We start from the raw sequence: 27363 nt of genomic DNA on the forward strand, positions 1-27363 counted from the left end.
AACAAACAAAAAGAAGCCAACGGTAGCTTTGATAGGGAGCTACTCACACAGCAAGACTTATCGATTCCCCCACAGTGACCTTCAGGCACAGGCTAAAATATGGATTTTTAGAGGGAGGAGAGAAGGAATATTGTGTGTGTGTGTTTTCCTGAATTTGGGTGTTAAGGGACACAGAGTTGTTGTCATATTTTGATACCAGATTTTTTTTCCCCCCACTTCTTTCTCCTACACTTACTTTTAAGCTCAGTTGGGAAATCACCAGGCTTATGTTCAGAATTGTTATACTACCATTTGTGATTCTGCAGTATGCAGTATGTATATTGTGCACATTATGCAAATATTATGCCTGCTTGGAACGCACAGATGCCCTGTAGTATTTGTCAGAATGTGCGATATACAGCAGACCTTGAACATGGCATGCCACATATTCAGGAACTGTTCCTGTCCTACAGTCATGGAGAACCTAATATCATGACATTTTAATGTTGATTTTCTAAAATGTGATGGAAACAAACTATTTAGATTGTATTATTATTATTATTATGTAACAGTGTCTATTACAGTGAGAAACTAGCATACATTTATTTGTTTATTTATTTATTGTTTACTACTAATTTATATAATGTTAAATAAATAATAAATGTTACACAATAAGTATCCTAAAGTGGTGTACACACATTGGTGGTCATGGGCAAGTAAAGCTCTGCCGCATTTTCAAACTGCTGAAAAATCGGAAGAGCTGCATGCAGCACAGTTCATACTGCAGACGTTCCTGCTCTGCTGGCTCCACACAGCTTGACTCAGTTGATTAGCTCCCTCGTGTCAGACGATAGTGCACAGTTGAATTAATTTGCTCTGACTGTAACTTTCAAAAACCAAACATGTTGGAAATCCAAGCTGTATGTGTAAACCTCACCAACCCTGGCTGCATTTTTCTCGACCGTTGTCATGTTAATGGCCTATGGCGCCGCTGTAATACACCACAGATGAAGCGAGAAATGCTGATGTGTGCCGTTACTCCAAAGAGAGAAAAACAAATACAGACAAATCAATCGAGTCTGCGCTTGGCAGTCTATCACATCCCACACTGTTGTCACGTGTTCTACCTTGTTCATCGACAGGTAGATATTACTCTTGGTAGGCAGGTGAAGCAAACGGCTCACTTAATTGAACTAGAATCAGTTAAGTCATACTAAAATGGTGGTCATTTATTTTGCCCTTCAATTTTTGTAATTTTTTTTTAAACTATCATTTGATGAAATTTGCACTCTTGTTTGGAGATATATTTTCACCCGCATGCGACTACGCCAGTGTGCCAGAATCACATTGAAACACCAGTGTCTGTCTGGTAAAGGTTTATTAACCTTGAAATGAAACCCGGACCATGGAGGCCATGGCCTCTGATACGCCATGTGTAGCAGAAAATGAAAAGGCACTTGATATACAGTCTGGAGGTAATAGACTCCTCTGGCCCTGACTGATATGTCATTACAAAGCCCTACCTTTTTATAAATCAGTTTTTGTCTTGGTCTTTTCATGCTGGGATTGATTTTTCTTTGATTTTACTTAAATCACTGTATATTTTATCTTGTTATGTTTTAATTTCAGCTCTCTGTATTAATCTTTATGTTTCATACATATAAAAACATGTTTTGGGTTTGTCTGTTGCGCAAATATGTTTTGCGGCTAATTGACATGGATGCTGGGAAATGCTAGTCTTATTAGTATCTGCTGTGTCATATAGTTCTATATACTGTGTATATACAGTGAGGAAAATAAGTATTTGAACTATTTTGCAAGTTCTCCCACTTAGAAATCATGGAGGGGTCTGAAATTGTCATCGTAGGTGCATGTCCACTGTGAGAGACATAATCTAAAAAAAAAAATCCAGAAATCACAATGTATGATTTTTTAACTATTTATTTGTATGATACAGCTGCAAATAAGTATTTGAACACCTGAGAAAATCAATGTTAATATTTGGTACAGTAGCCTTTGTTTGCAATTACAGAGGTCAAACGTTTCCTGTAGTTTTTCACCAGGTTTGCACACACTGCAGGAGGGATTTTGGCCCACTCCTCCACACAGATCTTCTCTAGATCAGTCAGGTTTCTGGCCTGTCGCTGAGAAACACGGAGTTTGAGCTCCTCCAAAGATTCTCTATTGGGTTTAGGTCTGAGACTGGCTAGGCCACGCCAGAACCTTGATATGCTTCTTACAGAGCCACTCCTTGGTTATCCTGGCTGTGTGCTTCGGTCATTGTCATGTTGGAAGACCCAGCCTCGACCCATCTTCAATGCTCTAACTGAGGGAAGGAGGTTGTTCCCCAAAATCTCGCAATACATGGCCCCGGTCATCCTCTCCTTAATACAGTGCAGTCGCCCTGTCCCATGTGCAGAAAAACACCCCAAAGCATGATGCTACCACCCCATGCTTCACAGTAGGGATGGTGTTCTTGGATGGTACTCATCATTCTTCTTCCTCCAAACACGTTTAGTGGAATTATGACCAAAAGTTCTATTTTGGTCTCATCTGACCACATGACTTTCTCCCATGATTCCTCTGGATCATCCAAATGGTCATTGGCAAACTTAAGTCGGGCCTGGACATGTGCTGGTTTAAGCAGGGGAACCTTCCGTGCCATGCATGATTTCAAACCATGATGTCTTAGTGTATTACCAACAGTAACCTTGGAAACGGTGGTCCCAGCTCTTTTCAGGTCATTGACCAGCTCCTCCCGTGTAGTTCTGGGCTGATTTCTCACCTTTCTTAGGATCATTGAGACCCCACGAGGTGAGATCTTGCATGGAGCCCCAGTCCGAGGGAGATTGACAGTCATGTTTAGCTTCTTCCATTTTCTAATGATTGCTCCAACAGTGGACCTTTTTCACCAAGCTGCTTGGCAATTTCCCGTAGCCCTTTCCAGCCTTGTGGAGGTGTACAATTTTGTCTCTAGTGTCTTTGGACAGCTCTTTGGTCTTGGCCATGTTAGTAGTTGGATTCTTACTGATTGTATGGGGTGGACAGGTGTCTTTATGCAGCTAATGACCTCAAACAGGTGCATCTAATTTAGGATAATAAATGGAGTGGAGGTGGACATTTTAAAGGCAGACTAACAGGTCTTTGAGGGTCAGAATTCAAGCTGATAGACAGGTGTTCAAATACTTATTTGCAGCTGTATCATACAAATAAATAGTTAAAAAATCATACATTGTGTTTTCTGGATTTTTTTTTTTAGATTATGTACGATGACAATTTCAGACCCCTCCATGATTTCTAAGTGGGAGAACTTGCAAAATAGCAGGGTGTTCAAATACTTATTTTCCTCACTGTATATTCCATTTCTATAATTACTTCACTCTTCACAATTAAACAGATTATTTTTAAACAGTATATGTATTGCTTTATACTTTTATTCAGCAAACTTAACTTATGAAATCCATTTTTTTCATATTTCATCTAATGCAGTGATATTCACATATATTAAGTGTGGCTTAAATGTCCAAAGACTTTCAGGGCCGCCGTATATATATATATGGTTTTTCGCTTTGACTTAATTATTTATACTACCCAGTATATTATACCATATATTCATGCACTATTCATCATAGCTCATTATAAATTATGCAGTCATTTTATTTATCACCAAATTGTGTGGTGTGAAACATACCATCTGCAGTTAATGTTGAATGCATTTCTTTTCAGTTTTTGATATTCAGTGTTGATTAATTGCTTTAAATATTCTCAAAGGGTTAAGAGGTCTGTTTCATTAATTTACCCAGTAGGCTGTGGACATTTGCACGGTTCTAGGTTACAGATCTCTGTCTGCTTGAAATTAAAACTGTCTTTTAATGTAACATGGGATACATAATTGTGGTCATTCAGAATGCCAAAGTGTGCAGCAAACTTGCAGTTCATTAGGCAACATGTCTGTGCGTGCTATTCTGTGTGAATGTGTGAATGAAGTTTTTTGAGAGCAGCTTGTGTGGCTGTTACATTTAGACCCAGTGCAATCCAAAAGCAGATGTGTGCTGTACAGAGTGACTTTTACTCAAGCGATTGTCCAAAGTGGAGAAATATCACACTCACACACTCTGACCTGCCTGTAATGACCCCATAAGGGAGCGCAACAGCTTTGAGGTGGTCTGACCTTTATTAGGGGCTGATATGGGTTCCAAGAGAGCTCAAAGAGACTCAACCCAACACAGTGTGTTAAAGTAGGCCACAGTAATGTCTGTACCGAGTATCACTCCTAATAAGACTTTATTTCCTGCCTAGTACTTCAGAACAGCACCAGAAATTTCTTCCACAGCAATCAGGGAGACAGGAGACCCACAGAAAGAAAAAAATAGAAACCTATGACAGAAAGAAAGACAGAGAACAACAGAAACAAATGTAAGGAATGACTGACAAACGAAAAAGAAAGAACAACTGAACAGGGATTAAAAAAAAAAAAAAAAAAAGTGAATCATAAAAAAAAGGAGCAGCAACAGATTGAACAAAGAAGGAAAGAAAGAAATGAAAGAAAAAGAAACCGTGAGTGCACAAAAGCGAGTGAGAATGAAAGAAACAGAATGGGATGGGGAAAAGGAAAAATGAAAGACAACTAACCAAAAATAAAAAAGTAAAATAAATAGTTTTTTTTTTTTTTTTTAAGTTATAAATGGGAGAGTACAAATTAATGAACAAAAGCAAACAAATGAACAAGAGAGACAAACTATCAATTTATTAGAAAAAAAAGTGAATGGAAAATAAGATAATTAATGGACATTAGACAAAGAGTTTGTTTACAAAAAAAGGAGAGAAGAGACAACAAAGAATTAAAGAGAACAAACAAACGAGAGAATGAGCAAACAGGAAAAAAAAAGAAAGAAAGGGAAGAGAGTTAAAGAAAGCAGATTCTCAGTCTGGCTGATATCATTTCCTCTTGTATTAGTTGTCTGGCTGAGTGGCATCTCCTGAGATTGGCAGGGTCTGATAGGGAGCAGTTCACACTTGTCACAGGCTCAATAACACCAAAACAAAAGCAAGTGCAGTGGAGAGCAATACGGCTGTATCTCTCTCTTATTCTCCTGTCTTCCTCATTCTCTCCGTCTCTTCACATCTCTCACCCTCTCATCCCCTCTCAGATATAAACTTCATTTTAAGACACAGAGACATTGCAGCTGCGGCCCATCTCCATCTGCGTGCACCGATGAAAAGATACACCACCTTGACCTTTCCCGGCATTCTCTGAAATTCACCACGGCCTGCTCTTGCTCTTGTCAACATGTGCCGCCGATTTTTGTTTGACACATCTTTAATGACGCCTTCTTTAACAAGCCCAAGCCACAAAGTTCAAAAGCAACATTTTGCTTTTGTTTATGTAAATAGCACAGTTGCTCGCGGAAAGTCATTTCACGTGCTGTTTATCCTAATTAGCAGGACGACCCGCACGACCGCTTGTCTGTTTGTGTCAGTTCCTGCATGACAACGTTGGCATTTACAAGGACGACTTTCAAGACCGCTTCTGCTTTTTGGCAAAAGAAGTCTGCGGTGCATTGTTGTATTTAGCGAGGTGAGTCAAGAGAATTGCATGCCATTCATTACACGCTCTGAACTAGATCTTCACATTCACAGATGAATACATACCCTTGTAGTGCTCACTTCATGTACCTCGTACTAGTGCTTACTTACATCAGAATGAAAAGATTTGTAAAACTACAAACTCTACTCAGTTTCGATCAAATCAGTCATGTTTGCACGTACGTGGCTGCTTGTATACTCTCGCCAACATCTCAGACTTCCTCATGAATTATTAAGAGGGACTGTCAGATAAAAAAAAAAATAATAATAAAAAAAAAAAACATATTCCAAACACTGGGGCCATTGTTGCTTTTTGTTGATATGGAATAAGCTTAAATATGAGCGTGTGTAATGCCAGATGATAGTGAGGAGACCGCTTGGGAGTCCAAGCTGTTTGTTTGCCGACGGTGCCTTGCGACTCCCGTTGTGTGTGTTTAGGTGGCTGGCAGTCCGTGGGTGGATCTTATCATATGTAAATAAGTGTCCCCTCAGGCTCCGCCTTTCCATTTGAAAGTGTGAGGGAAACTCATATGTTCTCTGCTTTTTAAGAATGGAATAATAGTATTTGGAATGTGATAATGCTTTCTGGTGCCAATAAAATGTAATACCCTTGGCTGTGTTTTACAAATTTAGTTTCAATACATGTTTTCCAACCAAAAATCGGTGGAAAAAAAATGCCCGTTATCATTACCCGTTATCCATACAAATATTCTTTACTGTTTTGTTCAAGGGGAAAAAAGTTATCTACATCCTGATGGAGACTACATTAAAGGGATATTTCACCTAAAAGTAAAAAAAAAAAAACATTCATTACTCACCCTCATGTTGTTCCAAACCTGTAAGACCTTCATTCATCTTTGGAACACAAATTAAAATATTTCTTATGAAATCTGAGAGCTTTCTGATTCTACATAGACAGCAGATCTAGGTAGTACAAGGCCCAGAAAGGTAGTAAGGACATTGGGTTTGGACTATTTAAATTATGTCCTTACTACCTTTCTGGGCCTTGAACGTGGTAGTTCCGTTACTGTCTATGCAGGGTCAGAAAGCTGTCGGATTTCATCAAAATATCTTAATTTGTGTTCCAAAGATGAACGAAGGTCTTATGGGTTAGTAATTAATGACAGAATTTTCATTTTTGGATGAACTATCCTTTTAAATACACAGTGGCATTTTCCATTTTTACAATTTTCCATTCACAATTTTTCTATGATGCCTAATATTTCATGGTCTCACATTGTCCTCTGCATGTATTTGCTTGGTTCAGAAAAGAGCTGATAATGTCAGACCAAGACTTCCAGTGTCAGTGGAAAGTTTGGGGTCTGTTCCTATTTCTGGGATCTGATATTTTATTCTGGAGGTTACGGTCGACTCCACTCACTTTTTTACCTCTCAGCGCACACACTTACACCTGAGCAGGTTTGACCTGGGGCCAGTCAATTCCAACCTCAAGCTCTGGATAGATGACAGAGCAGGGTCTTTGTCTACGCTCCTATGCTCTTTTTAAAGCAGCCGTCAATAACCTCTGACCCATGACTCTGCCAGTTGCTGATGTGCTCTCCTTTTTGCCCGAGTGTGTCTTCAAGATAAGGAAAGGATTGGGTTAGAAATTCGGCTCATGCAGAGAGAGACTGGAAACCCTCTCACACACATAAACATCAGTTAACTTTTTAATTCCTGTCCGCAGACCTTCAGAATCAGCGAGGGAAGTTCATCACGTCCTTCAGGCCGTATTAGCCAGCCTTGACTATTAACTCACACCTGAGGAGAGGCTCAGAATGATAAGAAACCATAGAAACGCGAAATTACCAAAAACCTAATAGAGGCTATGAAAAATACAGAATTACGGATTCAAACAACCTCAGAAGCGTGACTTATGAAAGAGACCTGTGTGCTGAGGTAATTAGCCTCCTGATGGCAAACATCCCCTCTTATCCCTGCTTCATTAGGGCTGTAAACTCTCTCTCTTTCTCTCTCTGAGTAACCACAACCTTAATTGGCATTGTATACTGAGGTTTATGACCCGAAGCAAATCTGCCTAGACTCTGCATTCATTTGGCCAATAAGATTGTCTGTGAGTGTGGGTGTGTGTGTGTGTGTTTGTGCACCACCTTGTTAAATATCCCCAGCATCTTTCACATAATTTGTGGACGAAGGCCTTGAAAGTACAGGTATCGGATTTGAAGCAGCTTGTAATCTAATGAAAATTTCAGTAATGAATGGAGAAAGGCGTCAGGTTTTCTGGCCCCCATTTCCTCTGCAATTTAGGATCGTTTACCTCAGAGAAACGAGAAAGCTAGTAAAGGCAAAAACATGGAGATGGAATGAAAATGTTCTTTTGTCAGAAGTCAAAGTTCTGTGTTTATTTGAATATATAAACTGTTAAAATGGCATTCAAAGAATTTGTTCCTTTTGGTTTTGTCCTAAGTGGCGCTCAGGTAGTGTTTGTGGTGCAGTGCCTCCTAAGGGAAGAGCTTGAGCTGAGACCATACATACAAAATAACATTTCTAATGCATCATCGGTGCATAAAATGGCAAACTTTAGATTTGCCACAGTACAATAAATGGTAAAAGTACTGTACATTTCAGTGGCCTTGTAGCTATACTGCGTGTGTTCCTACTACACATATTTTAGAAACAAATATGCACCTAGAAGTGACAAAACCTTTTGAGAACACATGTGTGTATTTATGTATGCATTTATTTATTTACTAATTGACTGACTGACTGACTGAATGAATGAATAAATAAATATTATTTATTAATTCATTTATTTACATTTTATCTGTTTCACATCCATCAAATCTCCAGAGTCTGAGCCCACTCAATACTTAAATACACAGTAACATGAGCACTGCAATGTGAAATGTGACCCATCAAATCTGCACAATTATTTCCCTGGCTGCTCTTAGAATAAATCATATTTGTGTTTCACATTTTTACAGCAGCAACAGCACTACGGCCCTTGTGGCCTCCTATCTTGTGTGTTTCAAAGAGGGCAGACCTCATTTAGTTCCAACTCTGAAGTATGAACACAAAAAAAGAAAGAAAACCAGGTGCAAATGAAGGGGCCCAGGGTTAGGTGTGTGGGAAGCAGAACAAGGAAAGACGAACAGCAAAGAATAAAGGCAACCTGGACCCACACATGGTACCCACTCAAGGTGAACAGCTCGCTTCTACACAGAAACAATGGCCATTACTCACCCAGCAGCAGACACACAAAATTAGACCGTAGAGAGAAAATGAAGTTGAGGAAGGAGGAGAAAGGGAGAGCATTTTCTGAGGTGATATATTTCAAGCCCGGCTGCTTATGCTAAGCAGGAACAAAATGGCTAAAAGCAGTGAATAAATATTAATGTGGGATGATGGCCCTCTAGGAGCCTATAAACACTCATTGCTCAAGCTGTGGATTAAAACGCCCATTAGCAAGAAGGCCACGGGTTCATTATTCAGCGCTTACAGGAAGTGAACACACGCGCTAATCATGTTACTACTGTATGCCCACCAGTTATCTTGGGGGTTTGGCATGGTGTGTTTAATGATGGCCGTTGCACAATGTGGCACATGGAAATACGAGAGGCAGAGATGGTTTCTTTTCAACCTAAAGTCAAGCACAGGTGAGAATTTAACAGAAGACTGATTCTTCAGTACACTCACAGTCACTGGAAACCTTACAAACAGAGGCCGAATCGCTTCCAGTTCAGAGAAACGCAGCTCACACTTCACCGTGTGCTGAATCCAGACGAGTTTGGGCAGATGATTATATCGATTTGTCTGTGTGAGGTCAGGACAGTGATATCTGACTTCTCATTCGATTGGTCAGGGATACACACACTGCTCTCGCAGAGTGTGTAATAGTGTGTTGTTTACCCATAGGAGCTGCTATTGTCATTTCTATTGATTGGCACTGATGCACCGTCATCTTGCTGTGAAGGAGGTGTTTTCTTCATGTAGGTTTCGAGTGCTTTGTGAAATGTGTTGCATTAATTTTAATATCTAATTTCTCTCTCTCTCTCTCTCTCTCTCTTTTGTCTCTTTATATGTGCTGTTACCTTCATGCAATCACAAATAAGGTAAGTGCCTTAATATGTCATTATTTGTTCATTAGTTTATTTGCTTATATACCCTTTCTCTTGTTATCTTCATATTTTTAAACCACACCGACTGCAGCCACATAGCAACAAGCTTTTATTTGACATTTTATACTTGTATTTAGTTTTCTCTGCCAGCACAAGTAGTTCCAAAATAAGTGTTCATGTGACTGCACATTCTGTATTAATGTGCCAAATGGCTTGGCAATCATAAACAGCCTATGGTTATGCTAATGTATATGTGTGCTGGAATAATTGTTTATACTATTTATTATTAAAGGTGCATTATAGAATATTTTTTTAGGTTTAAATTTATATTTTGGCAGGGTATTTCAGGTTCATATCCTTTGTCTTTGTTTACATCAGAATGGTCTTCTCTTCAGAACTGAATTGAAAATGGCTTCTTAAATTAAAATTCAGTTTGAATTGAATTTGAATTGAGGTAGCGAACACGATGCAGATTTACAGTTAGAATTTGATAGATAGATAGATAGATAGATAGATAGACAGACAGACGTATAGACAGACATACATACAGCACTTATTTAAAAAACATAAAAGACAAAAAAAAGGTCTTCTGTCAGTCCGGTGCCTGTTCTTTTTCTGTTGTGCTGTTCTAAAGGTCAGAACTGCCGTATTTTTTATTTTTATTTTTCTTTGTTTAAGATGTCATTACAGTCAAAGGGGCAGACATTTACTCTTGACACATTTTGCAACTCATTACTGTCCTTTTTTTTTTTTTTTTCATTTTGTTGGGACATAAATTAGGCTAATTATACAAATGTTTTCAGAGTTAGGATAATGCATTTGGCCTCTATGGGGGCCTGTAACACAGGAAAGCAGGTTGTGCGAAAGAAAACTTTCCCAACTTGAGATCATCCTCACGTAGCATCTGCGTCTTCTCCGCCAGCGGTTATTAGATTTATACAATATGTGAGTAAAGACTTTAGGTCATTAAAGATGAATTGTCAGTTGTAATGAAAATCTCTCTTTGATTTTGTTGGTGCCTCATATTGAGTGGTAGTCTATTACAGATTCGACGTATGTAATATTTTGAAATCAATACTGCAGCAAACTTCTCCCAGTTCAAACACAGTTAGGAGGAGTGTGTCTTGCTGAGATGGTCTGCAGAACCAATTTATAACTCCAATTTTGTTAGACCAAGGGAACATACAACATAACAAGATAAAACATTAAAAAAAGGCTGGAGGCCCTCTGTCTTGTTTATGAATCCACTCAGGTTAGGCATAAATGCAATCTGGGCTGCATTTCTGAATTTGGTTGTGTCAATGTGCACACTTGTGGATAAAGAGACACTTTGATATCTAAAACTGACATTCTATCTACAAAATCAATTCATGCTACTTCTTGCATGTGAATCCATTGATCTGTTTTGCATGGTGCCAGACCATCATGGATATTGATGATGACACATATTCAGATTACTACTCAGCAAAAATGTGTTTTCCAGCGATTTTTCATTTATTACATTTGGTCTCCCCAATCCTGAATATTTGCTAACTTGGTTGGCATAGATACAGAATTGTGTGGCCATCTGCTGTAATGCTGGTTCATGGCCAATGTGTTGCTAATGCATTGTATGGCCTGTGTTAATGGAGGCAGAGTGAAGGCCTGGCTGCACCTTCTATTGTCACTTAATAAGATTGCTCTTGACTCCTAACCGCCCAACACACAGCAAAAGAGCCCAAATTAGCTTCTTTTCGTTTCTTTTTTTTTCATTTCATTTCTTCTCTTTTATTTTATTTTCTTGTTTACTAGCAATTTTTAAGTAACAATTGTTTCAAATTAAATGCCTTGAATGCATTTTTTTAATCTTTTTTTTATCAGTGCACATCACATGTGCATAACTAGAAATTAAACTTTTAGGGATTGTTCTATGCAAAACATACAAACAAACATACATGAATGAATGAATGAACGAATGGATGGATGGATGGATGGATGAATGGTGCAGCAGTAGCATAACATTATAAACCAGTGGTGTTCCTGGGGTTCAGATTTGGCCTATGCCATTTCCTGACCCCACTTCCATCTACTTTCCTGATTTGCCTCACTTTTTTTAGTTCATTAAAGTTATAGAAAAACACACAACATTCAGACACATGCAGACATGCTCCTTTGGTGGCTTAATAAATCCATGTTTAACATGCAAAAGTCTATCTGGACTCTTAAAGACTTCCAGTGACTTTCCTCTAGTTCCAGGAACCCAGTGAATAAGAACACTTATAGCATTATAATGATTATGACTATTTTCGTCATATCCACGTCTTTTTTTCCAAATGTACGTTTCATTCTGTGACTCTTTTGTGCATGGCAATCGTCTGAATCTGGGAACAATGAACTGGCTTTCCTCCAACCTGACATTAAAGTCTTGTTCCTGAGGGTGCCCGGCTCATTTTTCTTATTTTTCAAATCTAGCTCTTTGTCGCCACAGTTTTTTTTTTTTTTTCATTCTGCAGAATTTTATTGCCTGCACTCTCTGTAAGAGGATTTCAGAGCATAAAAGGGAACGACACAAGGTTCACACACTTACTGGATTTGGTGTGGCTGCTCCACATGTGTTGGCAGAAGGGGGTCTTCTCGGAAACAAACATTTTCACATTTGGCTAATGGCGCTAATTAGCAGTGAATCTGTGATTTTCTCGCCTGTTGGTTTTTGCTGAGTGTCATTAATAGCAGCATTAAGCTGTGTCTCTGGTGATGTAGATCCCTGGCTGTGAACGCCAGACAAAAGGCAATGCTTTATTGTTACGCACGGCCATAATGTCTGCATTAACAAACATTAGGCTAAGCTGCTACATTATCTCTGGGAAAATAAGCTTGAGATTCAGTCATGCTCCAGAGCATGTCTCTGTACAAAATTGTCATTTTCAAGTTGTGTGAACTCAAAAGCAGAACTACTGAAATAGCTGTGAATCTCCTCGGTGAATCAGTTCATATGGTTCCCAAAACCATTGGGCTGGTTTGCCTGTTTTAGAAGCTTAAAAGCTTCAGTCCCTGTTCATTGTAATTGTGTGGAAAAGTGTATCTAGCAAAGTGTTTGGAATTTCCACAGAAGAAAGTAAGCCATTCATAGACAAGCACATGGATAAGGCTGATTGGATAATGACAAAAATAGCATTTTTAGGTGAACTATTCCAGTCATCTACAGACTCTTCATTTGTGACTGTTCTCCATAGCTGATATGTAGGGCACAATCTTGATCTTGAACAATGCATGTAGCCATCTAAAATATTTATACTCCTTTAATGGGGTTTCATTTCTCTTTCTGCAACAAGACAAAATAATACTTATGAACTCCCTCTGTTATTTCCCTGCAGGCTCTGACCATTAAAACCACTAATTCTAGTCCATTAGACAAAACCAAGTACAATAGATGGTGATATTCCTTCCTATTAGTAGGGCAGGTTTCTCTGTGTTTTGCAAATAGTTTTGCATGCTAGTCTACTGAGACAATAATCATATTTATCATAGATTTCCTTAAACCCTATTCGGAGGGGATTAGTTTTACATGGAGAGGTGGGGTAAAAGTAATTATTACCAGAGCTTCTCAGTGATTTCAGTCCCGTCCGAATGCGCTATCTCAGTAATCATTACAGACAATGTCAGTAAAGATTACGGCGACTTTTACCTTCTGTAAAAAGGTCCGGAGAAATTACCTCAGGTAATGCTAATCCCGTCTGAATAGACCAGCTGTAAATATGTACGTAAATATTCCTCCATTTTCCGTTTACAAGTAGTTTCCCACACACCATTTAGATCAAAAAGAAGGTTGAAAGCCACAAAACTTATTTTGTCTTTAGGTAAGTGCCTATTACTTACAGAATTAAATTTAATAAATCGTTTGACCCAACCTTTTTTTGTGTGTTTATATATATATATATATATATATATATATATATATATCACAGGTGCGGTCGAACGATTTATTAATTAAATTATAACATTTTGATTGGATATAAACAGTTAGGTCCGGTCGAATGAGGATATCAGGAAGCAACGTAAATGACGCACATGACAATAAGCAGGTGACGGTGGAGCGCAAATCGAGTTACCCCTCCCACTTCTGGTAGTTTTGCAGAGATTTCTCATCCTGTGCGAATTGGCCATTAATATTACAGACGTCCTGGTAAAAATTACAATACTCCATGTACCCTTGTAAAATTAATCCTTTCTGAATAGGGCTTTAGTTTAGTCATTAAGTCATGCACTATTAAATTATTATTGGCAGATAATTCTTCAGTTTTGTTCAGACAGCAAAATTTGTACATTGTTGGATGGATGGATGGATGGATGAAACCTTCCTTTAATTGCACATTTTCATGTTATTTTTATTTTATTTTATTTATCAGTTTGTTGCCTATTTTGTCCCAGCAATTAAGACTTAGCGAAATTAATGTCCACTTCCCAGCAGGCACAAAACAGGCACACAACGTCATAAGACGTTGATATTTGGTTCAATTTCCATCACGATGTCGGGTGACCAAAAATCAATGTAAATTCAACGTCTAATGTCAATGTTAAATTGATGTCCAATACCGACGTCAGCTGATGTTGAGATTTTGTTGTTTTTAGGTTGTGCAACCAAAATCCAACGTTAAGTCAACGTCAAATTGACGTCAATTTTCAACCAAAATGCAACATCTGTCCGACGTCATGTCCAACGTTAACTTGACGTTACATAGATGTCTGGTGCCTGCTGGGTTCATTCATTCACATCATTCTTCATTGTGTTCCTCACAGTACATCTGCATCAGCCTTCTGAGGGCTTTTTGTGCAAATGCATCACAAGTTCACATGAATCTAATTCCTCCATTCTGCTGTACACATGCTCTCTACACACTGTCATATTACCAAAGCTTCCAACATTATGTCCTTGTTTGAGCTTCTAATCAACCAGCATGACTGGCACTAATGCAAAGGGGAGTAAACACATTAATAAACATTATGCCCTAATCACACATTCAAAAGGTGCTTATTGCTCTGAGGTGCTTGTTAATTAAAGGCACTCTTGTGCAAGTGTTTTAGCATGCAGCATCCTGGCACTGAGCGACCACCTCCCCACAATTTTCTCTGATCAATTGACAGGAGACCCTCATCTCACAGGTTTTATTTGTTTGGCTCTCTTATTAATTTATTGTCTGTGTATTGATGTACAGTGGGTGAGTAATGGATTTGCTGCACAGGAGAAGGGTGGGCTGGAGTCTCGATGGGCCCTTTGCCCATCAAGCACTGCCGAACGCTGCAGTACTCCAATAGCAAGTCAATTTGCACCCTTAAATTGGTTGATTATGCTGAATGGGGGTGGCTGAATGGAGGCTCATAACTCAAATAGATTTCATATTATGTAGAATGGCCAACGCTATGCTAATCTCATCTGCTCATTGATGGAGGGAAACAAAGCAAAGCAGCATGGGAGACTTTTGGTAGTAGGAATAAACTCAGGGGACTGAGCAGAAAGTGTAGTGCCAAGTGTTTAGACATTTCTCTTTCTTTGCAATTCTTTCTCACTCTCTATCTTTTTCATTTATCTCTTTTTTTCTCCCTTATCTCCAGGGCTCAAAAACAAAATGCATCTTTTGCTGGCTCAGTTGGCCCAGTAGTTTAGATTAGTATGTTTCACGGGCTCAACCAAAAAATATAGATTTTATTTGTAGCAATCTATTTTTATGTCACATAGAAACGTATTTATTTATGTTTTCTTGACCTAAAGTAGAAGAAGAAAAAAGCTGAATTTCAAGACAAGTCACAGTTCAGCTCTCTTCCAATATTGTCTGTGCAATCAAGCCAACAGTATTGCCAGAAATTAAACATCCACAGCTAAGCAAGCCAAAGGCGACAGTGGCAAGGAACCAAAACTAAATTGGTGACAGAAATGGTGAAGAGAAAAATGAAAAAAAAAAAAAAAAAAAAAAAACTTGGGAGAAACTAGGCTCAGTCAGGGGGCCAGTTCTCCTCTGGCCAGACAAAACTAGCATGGTGTGGGTTAATTCCAGGCTGCAACACAAGTCAGATTGTGGGCTGTGAAGAAATATAGAGCTGAGTATCATTAGCATAACAATGTAAACTAACACCATGTTTCCTGATGATATCTCCCAAGGGTAACATGTGAAGTGTGAAAAGCAGCACTCCTAGTACTGAGCCTTGTGGCACTCCATACTGTACTTATGATTGATATCACAGCATAAATGCATGTATACATGCTGGAAAAATGGCATGCAGTGGTTTACAAAGACTACTGCAACAGCGCTATTTTTTTTTTTTTGTGCAACAATAATATTAAGTACAACACACAAAGTGCAGAGTTACAAGGTATAAAACATGTCAATTTTCCAAATTTTAAGATGTAGTGGCAGTGGACCGATCTGGTCACACTGTCCTGGGGCTGTAGGTCCTGTCTTATTGTTTATCCCTGGCTTCTCTTTTTCTCTCTTTTATTTCACTCTCTTTCATGGGGACACACGCACATTGGCACACTCAAACTATGAGTCATAAACTCTGTTCTTAGACTGTAACTCAGCTCGGAGATAAACCCCCCATCCCCCCCATCACCCACCCCTTTACCAGTGAAGGCCACATCTGTAAATTTGGGCCTTTCTGAGTCAGCAAGAAGCCAAAGCTGTGACACAAAATTAGAGTGTTCTCCTCCACCAAAGTGCTCTTCATCTCCAAAATATCTTTAAAGTGCTCAAAGATTTTCCCTCCATCAGATGTCTGTGATAGGTCCAATCAAATAAAAAATGAACAACATAAATTACAGTCAGGGCTTTCTTGAAAAGGAGGGAGGAAAAATAAAAGGCAGATTTTTCAAAATGTCTAGATCAAGTTAAAAGGCATTTGTGCTCGCTTTGGTCGAAAAAAGGTCACAATTATTGTTGTCCCCACTGTAAACTAGTGGCAAAATGTTTTGTCTCTTCAGTAGGAATTATGTTCAGTTTTTCTTTACCTATGTTGCATAAACTTCCCAAAAACCAACATCCGCACATCCCAAACCAGCGTTATAACAGGAGTCTTGTTGACGTACATTTCAGTTGAACTGCCATGCTCTTCATGACCTTTCACTCTCAGCTCTCTCTATTACACTGAATGAGACAGAGAAGTAATTGCTTTTGACAAGGTCTGAGCCATGGGGTGACCTTTAGTCTGCTGATGGTCAGCTCATCCATGTGAACCGCTTCTAGGGCCTCAAATAATCTCAAAAAAGTATGTCTAACTCAGGACTGCTCAGTGTCTCTACCTTGAATATTCCACCATGGGCAACTCTGCAAGGGGCTAATGACTCAAAAACCAAAAACACTGAAATCTGTAGCCTTAACATGTGTCCTCATTTGATCTGGTAGTTGTATTCAAACTTTAACGTTCATAAAGTCTAGACATAAATAATAATACTTTGCTTCAAATATCTTTATGTGCACATCTCTGCATTGTATTGAGCATTCAATAATCATTCTACTCTACATAGAGCTCACATTGTTTTTGTTTTCTGTAGTTCATTATAGACTGTAATGAGAGATTTGATTTAAGGCACATTTTTCTTATGTAAAAAAAAAAAATCAATATGAATTGACATTGAATTGGTTTCCCTGCCTTGGGTCCTAGATGGGACACGCGGTTTGGAGAATGGATGGACAAATGGGAGTATTATTAAAATGTACATAATATTACACATTTATTTCTTCATCATGGCTGGCTTGATGGTGCATTCAAACCAAACTTGTGTTGATTTACTTATTTTATTTTATTTTATTTTATTTAGTATTGTTTTATTTATTTATTGTTTTTAAACCAAATTACTGGTACTATGGAGATGCCTACTTGTTGTTTGGTATTTAATTTAATACGGAGCAATAAGGTTGGGGAAAATTTCATCAAAGATTATCAAAGAAACTATTCTCCTTGTGGGAATTTGGCTATATAGACCCTGCTTATCTATAGGATAAATAACTGAAGATATATTGATGTGTTATGGTTTGGGGAACTGAGGGTTGGTGAAGTGAGGCTGTGTATGTGTGTGGCCACCTGCATGTGTGTTCTTTCTTTCTCTGGAATCAGGTGAAAAAGCGTCTCCCATCGCTTTCTGTAAATGACACCATTCGTTTGGGCTCAGACTGCTGATACAAGACCTCTAGTCCTAGCACTCCGTCTCAAACCCTCTCGTCAGCACCTGACCTGCTGCCTTGAACCTCTCACCTCCATGATGATTGCAAGTTATTGCACCTCATTTCATACAGCAAACTTTTAAATCCGCTCGGCCTTCATGGATTGCACTACACTTACACTTGCTTACATCCCCCTGAACTACATGTCTTTAGATTGTGATGAGGATGTTTTTTTATTGTTTTTTTTCTCCTTCTTCTGATCTCCAGACAGAATGAGGAAGACATGACTTATTCATCTAGCGCAAATTTTAACATGGCAGATCATCAGCTCAGAAGGCCCAACACTGCACAATCCTCATAACAAAGCATTGCCTGTAGGGCCAACATGTGTATCACCCAAACTAGAGCAATGTGCCATGTTTAAGTCTATTCCACAGTTTTTCCCTCAAAATTATAAGTGAGGGAATGTCCTGTTTCAGCCTGTGAGTCATACATGACTCTGATCTCTAATGAAGCATTTAAATATATCCATATTGTCCGAGACATGGCATAGTTGTACTTATACAGTATGTAACACACAGAGACTCTTCCTGGGACACAAGTCCATCCTGCATCATAAAAGAAAACTTTAATGAAACACTATAGTCCCACACGCGTGTGTCTCTTTAATGGCCCTGCATGAATGAATATGTGCAGTGGCTAGGATGACAGTCGCCCTGTTTTATTAAATTAGAGACCTTTCCAACAAACCATATCACTGCAGTTTCTTTGATCTCTCTCTCTCTCTCTCTCTCTCTGGTATTTATTACTTCACCCACTCAGTACTGTGAATAACAGCGCACAGTGCATTTGCTGACACCGGGCTTTTATTTGCCCCTCCTTCGGGTCCACAGCTGGTGTTTATATATTGGATTGAGCCTGCTGTCAGTGTCAGAATATCATTAAAGTGCCCCCCTCTAAGGTGATGGATATAAGTGTGCATCAGGGCATTTGAAAAAGAGAGATCAGTACAGAATATGGCAAAACATAAAAATTTAGTGAATTCTTGGATCCTTAGATCACAGATGTTTATGGTCCATTTGATTTGAAAGGCTGTCAATTTACTTAAATTTTAAATTGAATTAATTACATGACATGACATTTGATACTGAATATTTACTCACATTTTTTTTTTTTTTTTTTATACACTACTGTTCGAAGGTTTTGGATTGATAAGATGTTTCTCAAATAAGTTTCTTATGCTCACAGATGATGCATTTAATTGACCAAAAATACATTAAAAGCAGTATTCTTTTGTGAAATTTGATTACAATTAAAAGTGATCTTTTTTTATTTGAATACATTTTAAAATGTGCTTTCTTCCTGTGGTGGCAAAGCTGAATTTTCAGCAGCCATTAATCTAATCTTCAGTGTCACATCATCCTTCCCGGACTGCAGCCATTTGCAAACTCAGAAGTTTCTCTCTTAGTTGTTTAGGTGTTTGGTAATGCAACATTACATGTTTAATATCAAATTCCAGACCGAGGCTGGCTGTGAGAGTAGGCGAGCTGCTCGTACCCTGCTGGGGTGCCGTTTCTCAGTGGAAAGAGACCCTGCCGAGAGAACAGTCCATCCAGATGGACCATGCCATAAAGAGTGCACACAACTCTTATAACAGAGGCTCTCTCCTATATGAACCCTCAGTAGACACTTCTAGCTGAGCTCTCATTGTTTATATCTAGTCTTTTTTTTTTCAGTTCATCATACAGGAGGCCACTAAATCAATGGCTAGCCTGCTCCCTCTCTCCCTCCCCCATAATTTCTACTCATTTATCTGCAGTTACAGCCTGTTTGCCAAACGTTGGACAAAGTGTACCTTGAATCTGTAATCTCTCAGTCTTCATAATTCATAAGCCTGTGCTCAGCACCTCATGAATTACTTGGCACAGCTTGTTGAGGTATACAGCCTGAGATACTATATCATGCATAGAAATTACGCATTCTGTCACAAGAATGAATATCAAATGTGAGGAGTGTGGCAGAAAAATGATGAAGGAGGGAAAGAAAGAGAGAGAATTTAGGAAAAACTTGCAATCAATTGACTACGTGTTGTGCTTAAGATGAGGGCCACAGTTTTACAAATGCAGCGCCCACTTCTCAGCCATGTCCCTGCTGCAGTCATCCATTCACTCAAATCCATAATTAAAATACATTAAGACTCCAAGTGCAAAGCAAACACCCACAGGCAATGTTAAGTTTGCTGCTGCGTTTCACGTCAGCACTTGTTTTTTTGTGGTTTATTATTGTTCTCTCCATTTTATTCCTATTGTATCCCTTCAGGACACATGTTTTGGCATGGCTTGAAGGCAGGAGAAGTGATTAAAAATATATATTTGATTTACATTTAGTTACAATTTTTTTAATAGTTAATAATATTTCACAACATTACAGTTTTTACAGAATATTTTTAAATCAAATATAATATAAATCAGATATATCTCAGCTTGGTAAGCATAAGAAACATTCAATAATCCTCATTTTAAGCCTGCACTAATCTTATGTTTAGGGCTGGGTATCGTTCAAAAATTTCGATATCGACACCTTGAGTTCGATACCGGTTCCTGAACGATACTTTTTTCGATACCAATTTTATGAAATCAGTTTTAACAAGATTGCATTATCTCAAAAAACTTTTTTTTTCAGCTTGTTGACATTTATACAGACTCAAAGCCTCATCTCCTGAGCCACTGCACAAAGGAACAAAATATATCCGACACAATAAATCAGTGCAAATAATTTTAATAAAGTAAAAATAGTTTTCAGTTTACACATCTGTTTGGCTACATTTACACTAGTGCGTCTTCAATTTAAAACACATAGCTCAGACAGAATCATCATTTCTATTCATTTATTCTAGGTTGTTAAAGACTTCAAGAAATTGAAAATCTTTATCCACTTTCATAAGTGGGCGTTTCATTTTCTTTCACCATATGTTGTATTGTTATTAAATTCTGGTGTAGTATGTCTAATTATTTGAATGCTTAAATACAACTTAGTTTATTCAAATTTATTCTTAAAATAGCCTTATGAAATGTTTTATTTTTCCTCAGAAATTCTGTGTTCTGTATCTGGCATAAAACATTAATTTCATTTATCTTTAAATTATTGAAAATCAAAGTTGATTTATTTATTTTGGCAAACAAAGGGGGTTTACTATTAAAATTAAAACATGGAAGAAATGTTGTGTGATCATTACTAAAAAAAAAATAAAGTTTTAATAATTTTAATAGTAGCCTAGTAGTAACAGTATGTACTGTCTGCTGAACAATAGTACTGTAATATATTTCTGCCGCAGTGTCTTCCAAGTTAAACTGAACTTTTATTTTGACGGGTTGCCGTGAATACTTTACAGTTCTGTGTGTATATGATATGACGCTAGTTTTGCTCAAATCAAACGGTAAAAATGCTCATGAAGTGACTCTCAGAGCAGTTCTGGAGATGTTGTTCATGTGTTTATGTCCTCATTTAGTGAGACTGCAGACGCTGAAATCACCGCGAGCGTTTTAGTCTGTGTGTAGTAGCAGGCTGCTCCATACGCTTCTGAGTCGCTCTCGCGGATGTCAAACACTGATCAAAACACTGATTGATCAATCTGCGCCACATCGCTTCTAGTCGAACACACCTAGGCCTCACTGACGTTGATGAGATTAACCCCTTAGGTATCGAAATTTGGCACCGAACGACAAGACATTTTTCAATACTCGGTGGTATCGAGGCAATTCGGTCGGTGCCTAAAAAGTATCGAAGTCGATACCCAGCCCTACTTATGTTTGTGTTTTATTCTTGTTGTTCTCCATTCCATTTCCCTTAAGGACATGTATTTTTGGCATGGCTTAAAGGAAGTGATTTAAAAAAAAAAAAAAAGGACTGTGAATGTAAAAAGGTTTATGCACTTATATATTTTTAAATATTCAATAATAAATGATTTATTTGAAATTAATTAATATAATTAATATATACTAATTAATATAAATATATTACTAAAAAAAAATTAAAAAAACTTTAAACGCTTATTGTTTTATTAATAATGCATCACTGTATACTAGGGATGTTCATTTTAATCGTTTAACTGTTAACCGACCTATAACCATTTTGACCGATTAATACAATCGGTTAAACGGTTTAAAGTCAATTATTTATTTATTTAGTAATTTATCAAAATATTTTAAAAGGTTTGCTGCATGTTTAAAATAAGCTACGCGTATAAAGAAAAAAGTTGTTTAGAGAGAGAGAGAGAGAGAGAGAGAAAGTCTGTAAGTCGCCTATGAGTTGCATTTTATTATTTCATTCAGGAATAGGCCGACGCGAATTACAAACATTATAATAAACACTGTAATCATATAGGCTATTTTAGTTCCCCTCACTCCTCAACGAATCCTTTCAATTAACAGTAGGCTATTTAGAAAAGAACAAGAATGAAAAAATGTAAGAAGCTATAGGCCTAGCTATATAAACGACAAACCAAAACAAATTAATTTACAAATTAAACCAATGTTGGGTCTCTCATTCAATACAAAATCAAATGTTTCCGTATTCGTGATGTATTTTAAGGCCAAAATCTTATTTACCTTTTATGTAGCCTAGGCCTACTTCACTCGCATTCCAATATCCACGTAAAACAAAACGTTTTGCATAACTTCACGGCGGTACAGTGATAACGCCTAACGGCACAAATTTTACTACATATTTAAACTGAGCAGTGTGTCTTTTTCCATATGTTTGACTGATTGTTTTTTTATAATGATAATAAACAGGTTGCATTGTCAAAGTAGAATGCTTAACTGTGTGCGCGCATGCGGCACTGGAGCAATCACTTTTTAGTCATGAAGATAATCAGAATTGTAAAAGGTTTGCTTTTATTTGTGTACATTCACATTAAAACAAATCTTTGCGCTTTTGTAATATGTATGTATATATACAGTGAGGAAAATAAGTATTTGAACACCCTGCTATTTTGCAAGTTCTCCCACTTAGAAATCATGGAGGGTCTGAAATTGTCATCGTGGGTGCATGTCCACTGTGAGAGACATAATCTAAAAAAAAAATCCAGAAATCACAATGTATGATTTTTAACTATTTATTTGTATGATACAGCTGCAAATAAGTATTTGAACACCTGAGAAAATCAATGTTAATATTTGGTACAGTAGCCTTTGTTTGCAATTACAGAGGTCAAACGTTTCCTGTAGTTTTCACCAGGTTTGCACACACTGCAGGAGGATTTTGGCCTCCTCCACACAGATCTTCTCTAGATCAGTCAGGTTTCTGGCCTGTCGCTGAGAAACACGGAGTTTGAGCTCCCTCAAAGATTCTCTATTGGGTTTAGGTCTGGAGACTGGCTAGGCCACGCCAGAACCTTGATATGCTTCTTACAGAGCCACTCCTTGGTTATCCTGGCTGTGTGCTTCAGGTCATTGTCATGTTGGAAGACCCAGCCTCGACCCATCTTCAATGCTCTAACTGAGGGAAGGAGGTTGTTCCCCAAAATCTTGCAATACATGGCCCCGGTCATCCTCTCCTTAATACAGTGCAGTCGCCCTGTCCCATGTGCAGAAAAACACCCCCAAAGCATGATGCTACCACCCCCATGCTTCACAGTAGGGATGGTGTTCTTGGGATGGTACTCATCATTCTTCTTTTTCCAAACACGTTTAGTGGAATTATGACCAAAAAGTTCTATTTTGGTCTCATCTGACCACATGACTTTCTCCCATGACTCCTCTGGATCATCCAAATGGTCATTGGCAAACTTAAGTCGGGCCTGGACATGTGCTGGTTTAAGCAGGGGAACCTTCCGTGCCATGTATGATTTCAAACCATGACGTCTTAATGTATTATCAACGGTAACCTGGGAAACGGTGGTCCCAGCTCTTTTCAGGTCATTGACCAGCTCCTCCCGTGTAGTTCTGGGCTGATTTCTCACCTTTCTTAGGATCATTGAGACCCCACGAGGTGAGATCTTGCATGGAGCCCCAGTCCGAGGAGATTGACAGTCATGTTTAGCTTCTTCCATTTTCTAATGATTGCTCCAACAGTGGACCTTTTTCACCAAGCTGCTTGGCAATTTCCCGTAGCCCTTTCCAGCCTTGTGGAGGTGTACAATTTTGTCTCTAGTGTCTTTGGACAGCTCTTTGGTCTTGGCCATGTTAGTAGTTGGATTCTTACTGATTGTATGGGGTGGACAGGTGTCTTTATGCAGCTAACGACCTCAAACAGGTGCATCTAATTTAGGATAATAAATGGAGTGGAGGTGGACATTTTAAAGGCAGACTAACAGGTCTTTGAGGGTCAGAATTCAAGCTGATAGACAGGTGTTCAAATACTTATTTGCAGCTGTATCATACAAATAAATAGTTAAAAAATCATACATTGTGATTTCTGGATTTTTTTTTTTAGATTATGTCTCTCACAGTGGACATGCACCTACGATGACAATTTCAGACCCCTCCATGATTTCTAAGTGGGAGAACTTGCAAAATAGCAGGGTGTTCAAATACTTATTTTCCTCACTGTATATATATATAGCGCCTAGCTTTATTATGTTTTTCTCCGCTGCAGGTGCGTGATGTGATGACCATGTGAATCCTCATGTTCTGTTGTTTGCTGCTTTTTGCGCATGTAATATTAATCCCCGGAAAACAAATGTTAGTATTTTTAACGGGTCACAGACACTTATTCTTTCTAATTTAATTCACTTCTAATTTAATAATAATCTTGTCGGTTAACAGTTAATAATCGGTTAACGAGCGTCGGTTGTCTGTTAGGAAAAATAACTGAAATGAGCATCCCTAGTATAAAGGCTTGCTTTTTATTTGTGTACACTCACAATGAAAAAAAAAAAAAAGAAAACAAATAGGATGTCGCTTTCTGCCATTTGAGTTTCCTTTCTGTGAAGAAATTAAGCGTGTCACAAAAAAAGAACTGAAACTCAGCATATATGGGCTGTTATATATATATATATATATATATATATATATATATATATATATATATATATCTGTGGACCGTGCCACCCCTAATAGATATATTGATATATGTGGTAAATTTAAGTGGAGTTCTGAAAGGCCCTCTACCCTCACTTCCTTTTTTATCTTTTAAAACTAGCCCCCTCCTTCTTTTTCTTAGACCTCTTTGAAATAAGTCTGTGCCCTTCGGACTCTTCTCCTCTTTCTTTCTTCACCTACAGTACTATACTATCTACCTGATCCACTCTCTTTCATCTTTGTCTTCTAAAATGAATGCTTTCTCTGAAAGAGATCTTGGCATAGAAATGCAATGAGAGAGACTCAAATGTGTTTCAGAGCAAAAGGTGGGGGGCAGAGGGGAGATTGTTTCCTATTTTAAAGGGGCCATTTAGCAAATTGAGGCACAGTGAGGTACGAGGCCCCCATTACGGTTCGCGCTCCACCTTTGTGCATTGTATTGCCTGCTTGCATTGCTTGATTGGTTGAGATGCTGTTTAGACATTGGAAATGGGGAAGGAACAATCTCTGGAGGGGTCAGTTTGGCCCAGAGGACACCGCCCTGATGAGATCAACAACATGAGAAAAATAGCAGGGAGATTCCAAGCAGCCCAATAATGGTGGTTTGTATACTGCAACATTAATAGGTGGGCTTTCACAGCAACACTCTTTCCAGTGTTTTTTTTTTCATCAATTTTGAACATCAAACTGAATTTCTGACAGGTCTTTTTGAAAGTAACTGTTGAAACATGACTAGAAAGGAGAAGCACTACAGTCTGCAATACAGTTTTGAACACCACACTAAAGAAAAGTGGCTTTTTAACACTTTATAAACAACTTTGAAATGTTAAATACAGTCCGCCCCACCGAATACTTATCTAATTTATCTTTTGAGTACTCAAGCTGTTAAAATGACCAAAATTTTAATCCTAAATGGGGAGTATGATCCACATCAATCTTTTAATCTCATATTGAGATCTCCAGATTAAATTTGAGACAGATTTTAAGACCATAGCTACATTCTTTTGTAGAGATTTTGAGATGAAGCCCTTGAGATGACGTGAGCTCTTCTAGCAGTTACATTCTGAAACAACACAGGTGGAATGTTGATCTTCTAGCTTAACTGTTCTCATGTGGCGAGAAAAAAAAAAAAAAAAAAGACAGACAGACAGAAAGATTGCTGGTAGCACTGCTGTAAAACTCAAATACAGGAGTCCACAGGGTGTTGGGGTTGTTTATGTGTTTACTGGGATTATGTGAGGCTATGTCTTCTGTCTCTACCTTGGGATAAATTGAGTCAGTCTTGTCATGGCAGTTTAGCTTTGCGGCTGTAACAGGCAGTTATTGTAAATGAAACAATCTGATTGTACAAGAATATACACATTTAAAATGTAACATTTTTAAACAGATATTGACAATTGTCTAATGTACTACATTATTTCCTCATTTCAAACAGTCCAATAGGCATTTCATCAAAGCCTTCATTGGTTTAGTATGTTTCAGACCACTGAACAGGCCATTTAATAGCACAATAGCTGTACAGTTTCACAGAGAAACAGAGCTCAGTTATTCTGCATAATAGAGGGGTGTATTCTCATCAATACCTCAACTTGACATTGACACTATTACTTTGCTTTCTTGTAAGAATCTACAGAGAACAGAGATTTGTAGTGTTCTTGAAATAGCTCTGGACTAGTAGCTTTCTTTCAATGATGTGGCTGAGATGTAGGGCTGGATATCGTTCCAAAATTTGCGATACCGATACCTTGACTTCGATACCGGTTCCTGAACGATACTTTTTTCGATATCAATTTTATTAAATTAATTTTATCAAGACTACATTATCTAAAATAACAACAACATTTTTTTTTTTTCAGCTTCTTGATGTTTATACTGACTCAATTTATTGTAATCAGTGCAAATAATTTTAATAAAGCTCAAATAGTTTTCAGTTTACACATCTGTTAGGCTATGTTTACACTAGTGCATGTTCATTTTAAAACGCATAGCTCAGACAGAATCATCATTTCTATTCATTTTCCACTAATTTACTGATAAGCATTAGCACCTTCCAGCGCTGTCTGCCGGTATGTATAACGTTATATGCTTTCTCTCTTCCGCAATCGCTTTGCTGACTCAGATGACATATTTCATATTTCAGCAACATTACATGACCAAAACACACATTAGACGGCATACAGAAGTTATTAGAAACACTCGATGGTGTTTTAAAGTGAGTTTTGAGTAAAAGCGGAATAAAAATCTTATTTTTATTGTCTTATGTAGAATGATGCCACAGCGCACTTTCGGTCGTGTCATATGGACGGATGCGTGGCGCTGCGCTGTACCGCGAGATTGCAGACTGCTCCGTACGCTTTCGAATCGCTCTCGCGGATGTCAAACACGATCTGCACTGCACCACTTCCAGTCGAACACACCTAATGCTGTAGGCTTATTGGCTCACTGACGTTGATGAGATTAACCCCTTAGGTATCGAAGTTTGGTACCGAACGACAAGACATTTTTCGAAACTCAATGGCATCGAGGCAGAACGGTTGGTGCCTAAAAAGTATCGAACTCGATACC

At 38.2% G+C, this 27363-nt stretch overlaps 1 protein-coding gene across 7 annotated transcripts in view; it reads left to right on the forward strand.

Moving 5' to 3' along the window:
- ctnna2 (catenin (cadherin-associated protein), alpha 2) overlaps nucleotides 1-27363 on the forward strand; it is a 489293-nt gene that overhangs the window by 229143 nt on the left and 232787 nt on the right. Inside the window, exon 8 of one of the 7 annotated variants that reach the window (XM_058790098.1) lies at nucleotides 9639-9958. The exons of the other annotated variants lie outside the window; for them this stretch is intronic. Within the exon in view, the coding sequence (XP_058646081.1) occupies nucleotides 9639-9719 (81 nt within the window). The 3' untranslated portion in view covers nucleotides 9720-9958. Of the gene's footprint in view, nucleotides 1-9638; nucleotides 9959-27363 lie in introns of those variants that run through there. 7 annotated transcript variants of the gene reach the window in all.

This window comes from Onychostoma macrolepis, chromosome 01 (genome assembly GCF_012432095.1).
Source record: "Onychostoma macrolepis isolate SWU-2019 chromosome 01, ASM1243209v1, whole genome shotgun sequence".
Lineage (NCBI taxonomy): Eukaryota > Metazoa > Chordata > Actinopteri > Cypriniformes > Cyprinidae > Onychostoma > Onychostoma macrolepis.